The sequence below is a fragment of the Oncorhynchus masou genome, chromosome 28 (assembly GCF_036934945.1).
Source record: "Oncorhynchus masou masou isolate Uvic2021 chromosome 28, UVic_Omas_1.1, whole genome shotgun sequence".
Classification (NCBI taxonomy): domain Eukaryota; kingdom Metazoa; phylum Chordata; class Actinopteri; order Salmoniformes; family Salmonidae; genus Oncorhynchus; species Oncorhynchus masou.
This window is the reverse complement of record NC_088239.1, coordinates 65,613,666-65,622,105: the sequence shown is the minus strand read 5'-3', so window position 1 is coordinate 65,622,105 and position 8,440 is coordinate 65,613,666. Positions and strand designations below refer to the sequence as shown.

The following is an 8,440-nucleotide window of genomic DNA, read 5'->3' as shown; positions in this document are numbered from 1 at the left end:
TGGGGAAACTAAGACTAGCCACAGCCATTCCCAGTTTAAAAATGACAAAGGGCCTTGCTATTAAAACAGAAGTCATTGAGCCACTTCAACAGACACTTGATATAAACGTAACCTTGACTTGGTTATAAGATGTGGTATAAATGCACACTAAGAGCTTTCATACTCGGGCTATGTAGGTTTAACCTAATTTGAGGCAGTTATTTGTTTAGGAAATACGTTGTGTCATTCACACGCCAGAAACGAGTCTAATATGTTTATGTAGCCACAGAGGCTGTTAACTTGGGTAAATTAGTCGTTGTTCAAACCTGGGGCTCATCCATTATAGAGAAAGGCAGCAACAGCACGCACAATTAAACACATACAGCGCTGATCCAGTTTATCAAATGGGTCGAAGCTTTCACAGATATTAAATCAAGTGATTTTATTTGATATAATTTGGAGTTGAAATCAAAGCCAATTACAGAAATGAGGAGAAATGAACTTGTGAATTTGGCTGGATGGGAGAATTTGAGTGGCTGGCTGCTCTGGGGTCTCGAGGTTGTTGACATATCTCGAGCTTCAAATCTGATTGGCTCTCCTTTAAAGAAGCTCATGGGTTCATTGGGTTGTTAGGCGCCTCCCCGTTTCTCTAAAGGACATTATAATGCAAGGAACCTCCTTTTTTAACCACAAACAGAATTTGCTTTTATTTAGGCTATATATATTTTTTAAACAGGTTAAAGTCATAGAGATTTTTTTGAAATAGCATTTCGCACTGGAGAGGTGCGCAATGCTTTCGCACGCCGACCTCCTGGATGCTCGCCTCGGTGAGTTATCGTCGCCAAACTCCGGTCTTCAACTCTACTGTAAGCTGGAGGCACTTCTAATCTAAATCAAGCAGAGAAAATTGACAATTTGTTTCTTATTTTATCTTAATGTCAGTTAAGTGAGATAATTCATTGGAAAAGTAATTATTATATTACTGCGTAATTTGATTTAACCGTTTTCTAAATTATTGATGTGATCAAATGGAATTAAGGAGTAGCCTAGATTAAACGCTGTAGCCTATGATACTTATGTGCTTGTTTAAAATACAGTTAGTGTCTGGTTTTATCCATAATGTAATGTCCACTTCGATGGTTTCTTCATGTTTTTAAAGAGCATTTTGTAAAATGACAAAATGCTCAACCAATTATCTGCATGCATGACAAACTATTATCCCCTTGCCAGACTTCGTTAGCTTCATAAAAGTGTCACTTTCGATAATATAACTAAACAATGTATTTTAACAATATATCATACTAATTTACATTGTTCCTATGCATTAGCCTATACAGAATAGTTGTGACATTGCCTTTAAATTCTGACCGGGTGTTGTCTATCCAGGGATGAAGGATGCCGCGGCAGAGCTGCTGGGTCACAGGGAGGCTCTGAAGTGCAGGCTAGGTGGTGGAGTTGGACCTGACCCCGGCCACTCCGGCGAGCTAGCCCCGGGGCCAGACACCGTGGAGGGGACCACCATGCTCCCTGGAGACGATATCAACAATGGTGGATCCAACCCTTCCGGCGTGCAGGCCAACAGTAAAGAGCAACAGGACAAGCAGCAGCAGAATAACTCCAGCCAATCCGGAGGAAGTCAGAGTCAGAAACAGAAGCGACACCGGACCCGATTCACTCCAGCCCAACTTAACGAACTGGAGCGCAGCTTCGCCAAAACGCACTACCCAGATATCTTCATGAGGGAGGAACTGGCCCTACGGATCGGCCTAACGGAATCTCGCGTTCAGGTAACGGAATCTCGCGTGCAGGTTTGTTTGTGATATGGATTGGGAAATGTATGTGTCATAGCAAATGATTTTGAACAAGTAGCCTATAATAACACTGTAAGAGTAGTGTACTGCGGGAAATGATGTGATGAAATGTGTATGTAATTTGCCCTCTCAACCCTCAAAAATAATGTAAATATTAACCGTCAGTGGGTGTTATTATTTCACTTCACGTGCACAATAACAATATTTCCTCAAGTAACTAGGCACCACGGCTAATTGCAAAGTACATCTTCATTACAGTCTAAATTACCACTCGGTGAAAATATCCAACTCACAGCTGTTCTCACAGAAGTGCCAATATAATATAGGCTAAGTAGCTTGAATCTAAAGAAGATGAAGTGTAGACTATTGAAGGGATTGAAATAGGCCTACCATACATCTTGATACTGCGTAAAAATTTGGCCACTAGAAATGTATAATAACCTAAAATATTAGCCACTAATAGGCTATTCCCTTGGAACTAAAACTACATTTAATCCATTAGCGATATACTATAGGAGTATAACATATAGGCCACGCCTTGTGTTCCTCGAGCCAACCATCTTTTTTTTTCCTTGTGTCAAAAATAATAATAGCTTACACCTGAACCTCGATTGTATTTTTTGAGGGCCTTCTTTTTGTTGTTAAACGTATCAGGAAATACAAGATGTATGCTAGACTAACCTAAAAACTGCACTGTGTTATTATTTCACTTCACGTGCACAATAATAATATTGAGCGAGCTGTTCATGGTTCTGAAAATAATGCGCAAGAGCCCGGGTAATAACGTTCTACAGCGATTTGGTTGAAACTAGATGCAAGAAACGTGTCCCAAAAGTATGTTATTCAAGACAGAGCTGACAAAACCGGGATGTTATGAGATACAATTGTCCAGAATGAACGAACAGAACTAATAAACAAATCTAATTGGGGATTAAAACAGTTTTTACCATAGGTGCACCTCTACAGATGCCGCAGAATATTGACGTCTGATGGATGTTTAGGCCTAATGCCAAGTCTTTCTGAGCAGGGGCTAGTGACTGTTTCGTCAAATGTACACTATAGTGGCCTGGAAATAAAATTACATTGCTAACGTAGACAAATAATTAGTAGAAAACAACTTTGCCATTATTATAATGTCGTCGTATTTCCTTTGCTAGCTCATGGCAACATTGCCATCTCTCTCAAGTTCGTCAGAAATAGCTATCAATGCTAACGTTAGCTAGCTAAAATGTGGTTGCTCTCCCATCAATATTAACTAGCTAGCGTTATACTGCATCTAATGTCAATCTGGAAACATCACAATGATGACAAAAGCTTTTCCTACTAATCCTTTTGAAATGCCATCGTGTTTCCCATCCACAGTTAAGCATTTAAGATTAAATCTTCATCACCACCCATTGAGACCGCATTGAACAGAATTCTCAGCTGGGCATCAATCTTTAAACGAACGTTCAACACAAGATTGGGATGAAACGTGCAACCCATGCCTACAACGTTGCATTAATAAATCGACTTGGATAGTTACTATAATTTCAATTCCATGGGTGTAAGTTTTCATAATATCTGAACATTACAGATTGTACGTGGACATATTAAGGGCATCTTAATGTAGGCCTAGGAATTTCCTAAATATGAGTGTATTTTTTCCTACTCAATGTATCAAAAACAACATTACAATTTACATGCATACATTTGACTGAATTATTATGCACGGTAAACTACACAATTGATAATGTGCAATGTGCATATGCAATAAGCCACAAATACAACTCTCAATGGGCCAGATTAAATGATACAAGAGGTAAGGCTATTTTATTAGGCAATGACTTTGGTACTTAAAATCTAATAACGTTTCGTTTTGTTGTCCTATTGGAGTGGGCCTATATTTGTGCGTTCTCATGCATAATGAAAATGGAATGATGATGTTATCTTTATTATACCCTCACTATTAAACTATCTTTTACAACATAATTACTTCTATATCGATATTAGGTGACAACATGACCAATGGTAGGCCCAAATGGTTTATTTTGTGTCCCTTTACATGCCATATAGCTCAGTTGTCCAAATAGCTCACGAGATTAATTCAATAATAGCTCGACATCGCAGTTGGTTTGGGTCCTCTGATGCATCTTCGTTCATTATCATGTAGCCCTTCTCACGATGATAGTGCAATAAAACCAAATCCATTATTATCAACCAATTTCTGAATTATTTATTGCGATAAGGGATTATTAAGCAGCAATGAAAAATGCAGAGGAGTCGTTCACATTTGAAACAGTAACTGCGGTAATCATTATTATTGCACGGATCAATTTGGTTTCAATATCTTATTTACATAAAATAAGAATTAGCGAAATGACGAGCCATTTATAAAGCGTATAGCCAATGATAATAATAATAGGAAGCCAGTGGGTAAAAATAGCCTACATCTGGGATGTCTCGAATGAGAAGGCGCATGCTTGCGCTGTTCTCTTCTGAAATGGGCCTGTCAGAGTTCCACGTCTTAATGGCGGAAGCGCTGAACGTGTACTCTGTCTTTTAAACAGAATGAGAAATTGCATTTTCTTTCCTTTGAAGTGTAATGCATTTGAGGCCTGATTTCACGGCTGGCTGCTCTGGGGGATGGACTGAGATTGGGCCTCTTAATACTACGGCACAGTGTCTCAACCAAATCTTCACATTAATCATCGGCGCTAACCGGGTTAGGCCTACTATGAGATCTATATAGACAGTCTCTCAAGGACCCGCAGAATAAACACTGCTTGTGCCATTTACAACTGAGGCCTGGGTCACATTAATAACGCCTTTATTTCCGAAATAGTAATATTATTGCTGCTTTGTGTAGGCCAAAAGTAAGTGTTTATATCCATGTTATGCAGCAAATTATATAAGCTTAGTTTGATAGTACGAAAAAGGTATGCACTCTACTGTAAGTCGCTCTGTATCATTTGTTATAATATTCTAAATAGTAAACGGGTTTCGGATAGCCTATTTAAAATGCATATCAAAATCATGGGCTATAGGGCTCGTAACAGTCACAGGGCTATCGTGTTTTCTATCGTGTTTTCTGACGTAGCCATTTTTATTTAATGATATCCATGGGCTAATGCAGGCATGCCAGAGACCATTTACTGACATGGATTTTGGGCGTTATGTCATGTAAAACATCAAATTCTTCGTTTATGGCATATCATTTCATCCGATGTATATCATATCTAGTGTTATTCATGAAATCCGCTGATATAAAGAAGTTGTGTAATGGAAATATCTATGTTATGGGCTTCCTGCTCTTCTAAGAACCTACATCTCTTTCCTGTGCGTTAAAGTGACCGTATATATAAATGTACAGTAGCCTACTCATTATGTCTCACATTGATGACACTGTAGCCAGATTCTAAGCCATCTCTCCCCCTCTCTCTCTACTCCAGGTTTGGTTCCAGAACCGACGCGCCAAGTGGAAGAAGCGCAAGAAGACCACCAACGTTTTCCGCGCCCCGGGAACGCTGCTGCCCACCCACCACGGCCTGCACAGTCAGTTTAACTCTGCTGCTGCCGCCGCCGCGGCCATGGGCGACAGCCTGTGCTCCTTCCACGCCAACGACACCCGCTGGGCCACGGCAGGGATGCCAGGCGTCTCTCAGCTGCAGCTCCCTCCAGCCCTGGGTCGCCAGCACCAGCATGCCATGGCGCAGTCCCTGTCCCAGTGCAGCCTGTCCGGCCCGCCGCCCAACTCCATGGGGCTATCCAACATGTCGTCGAACGGATCCGGACTCCAGTCTCACCTCTACCAGAACCCGTTCCCCGGGATGGTCCCGGCCTCCCTGTCCGGTCCCACCAACGTGACGAGCTCTCCCCAGCTGTGTAGCTCCCCGGAAAATGACGTCTGGAGAGGGACGAGCATCGCCTCCCTGCGGCGAAAAGCGCTGGAGCACACAGTATCCATGAGTTTTACTTAGTAGTAGGCCAACCACCACAAAGCCAAGCACCACGTTTTAAGCGTTTTTCTTTTTACTTTGTCATCTATCATTTTTTGTTTTGTTGTTGAACACATCCAGCCCAATACAGTTGGACAAGGATGAGAATGTCTCCAAGCAAAAAAAGAAAGGCAGCAGCAAAACAACAGCCACAGTTTTGTTGACACACTAATACTAAAACCAAACGATTTGAAGGTGGATAAATGGGTAAATGTTTAGCTTGTTAATTTATGATGTGCATGTATTGATTTATAACTTTTATAACTTGATTTATTTTACATGTAGACTATGTATATGTATTTATTTGTTTATCATTTTATTTATTAAAAAATATATATTTACCACCTCGTTTTCATTTCCTTTGTCTATAACAAAATAGTGCTGATATTTGCTACTGGAGTTTCTAACAGTTTCCACCGGCCGATGGTCGAGGGTGTAAAAACTCTCAAAAAATAATAAAACTCGTTTTTAATGTCTCCTGCTGCACAGCATGTTACCATAATTGGCCACGGGCATGCGCAGTGCACGTGCAGATATTACACACCTGGGAGTTTGAAAAGCATAAAAAGATTCATACAACAGAAGAGGAAGACAAGCGATAATCTCAAAGGAATCACACAACATGGAAACGAACTTGACTGCATGTGCTGGCCAAGGTAAATTTACGGAAACAGGCCTACTATAATTAAGACATGAAAAATCGACTTGAATATAATCTGTTATATAGGATGTTTTGTGTAGAGGAAGCATCCTTGACTTGTTCCCATTTGGTCAGTTTGTGATATGTTCTAAATTATTGTCTGTGCTTATTATCATATCAGAATTTCTTAAATGTTTGATCTGATACTGAACAAACCATTTCGTTTCATGGCCATGTTTTTATCAATTGACTGTAAATGAACAAATTAAAATCATTTTCAATATGTCACATCACGAATCAACCTCCTTTTCTTGAACGTGACGCATGCACCCAGCCTATCAAAATCAAATACTGACCTAATGTTTATTTTTATTTCCCTGAAATGCTTCATACCCGGACTCGGAGGCACCGGCATGAGTCACCGTTCTCCGGTGATATACGGTAGGCCTACAATAAATAGGAAAACCGATTATCAAAACATCAAACTATCTAACAATGAGCTGTAAATAGTCTACAGTATATCCGTCCAATATGTATTGCTACTGATATTTCACCGACGTAGGCTACTGATGGAATTCCACCCCCAGACTAGAAAAAAGCAAGTGGACAAGAATGTGGGTGTGTTATGGATATGAAAGCTCAAGGCAATGAATAATATATATTTTATATTTATAGATTTCTATGATTTCTATAACAGAAATACGTGTTAAGTCGTGCACATCTTTCAAAACAACAAACGTTTTTGCTGAATCGAATGACACATCCTATCCAGCCAAATATGTCAAATAAATGCGACCCGTGCCATGAGTTCTGCCTTCACTTCCCCCCGAGCTCCATTGACGGGTTTGACCTTAGATTTGATGGATACTATCGCGCTGTAACGTTGATTGTACAGGCCTATATTTTGTTTCGTCATGTCAATGTATATCACGGATTCATTCATCAAACCCATATTTGGAGCAATCTCGGCTGTATTAACGCACGTCCCAGAGGATAATCTCCCCAACAAAACGGCGACAAGCTCTAAATCGTGGTGCAGCAGCGTAATTTATACCGCCTCCGACAGAACATCAAACAGGCATGTGGAGCCAGCTATTAAACTCGACACATATCTTATCCCCCTCTCTTTCTCTCTCGTCTCTGTCTCTGTCTGTGTGTGTGTGTGTGTGTGTGTGTGTGTGTGTGTGTGTTGGAACCACTGATCTCTGTGACCTTCTCTGTTTATGACAGTAGGCCTATATGTCTATGGTTGGAGCATGGGACTACCCGAAGAGAGGATATAGGACAATGTCTCCACATGAGACGCTTGGTAAATGCAGTAATGTGTTTACAAATGAGTTAATTTAAATCATAATAATAATCATCATCATATTAGTAATGTTGTCTGGGGTTGGGCAACAGAAGATAGTTTGGTTAACGAAACCCACCTACACCCTGTTGTTTGGCTGCCACTGTTACTTCTTTAGGTCACATTCTCAATAGTACTACATTCAAGATCTACCCATTGTTGATGGTTCTTTACCTGGATCGGAACATCCAGTACACGATGTAGAGTATCACTGTTGATCTGGATGCTCTCCTCCATACAAATTAGCCTAAATAAATAATAAAGCTACAAAAAGTGCAACAACTGGCACTCAATAGCCGAGTGAACACCAGTGTGTGTGTGTGCGCGCATGTGTCGACGTCTGGATGTGTTAATATTCACAAAGCATCACAAGACAATCAGGAGGGTTGGGGAGGCGTGCACAGGGATAAAGATTTTCCCAGTCCTGGCGACAGATGCGAAATAATATTACATAAATGTAATAATTTGTTTCACTATCACCCAGGTTAATTACTTTGTGGAAATGGGTAACCCATTTCTCATTGGGTAATTTGTCACACACTGACGCGAGAGCCAATCAGTGACCCCGCTGTTGGTGGGATCATTTCTCCCAGAATTCTGTGCAGCGAGTGTGTCGCGGAAAATGTGGGAGCGAGCCAATGTTTACCTCCTATTTATTTCACAGAAATAAATGAAATCAGTCAAT

The 8,440-nt window shown here is 40.5% G+C and overlaps 1 protein-coding gene across 1 annotated transcript; it reads left to right on the top strand.

Moving 5' to 3' along the window:
* Positions 1-769: 769 nt before the first annotated feature.
* Positions 770-6,109, top strand: otpa (orthopedia homeobox a). Its single transcript, XM_064941069.1, has 3 exons — positions 770-806; positions 1,366-1,766; positions 5,222-6,109. Exons 1-3 carry the CDS (start codon positions 770-772, stop codon positions 5,747-5,749), a joined length of 966 nt encoding a protein of 321 aa, XP_064797141.1. The 3' UTR covers positions 5,750-6,109.
* Positions 6,110-8,440: the final 2,331 nt, after the last annotated feature.

Coding starts and splice junctions, on each gene's coding strand:
- otpa (XM_064941069.1), top strand. CDS start 770: ATGCTTTCGCACGCCGACCTCCTGGATGCTCGCCTCG. Junction 807..1,365: donor CCTCCTGGATGCTCGCCTCG/GTGAGTTATCGT, acceptor TTGTCTATCCAG/GGATGAAGGATGCCGCGGCA. Junction 1,767..5,221: donor TAACGGAATCTCGCGTTCAG/GTAACGGAATCT, acceptor TCTCTACTCCAG/GTTTGGTTCCAGAACCGACG.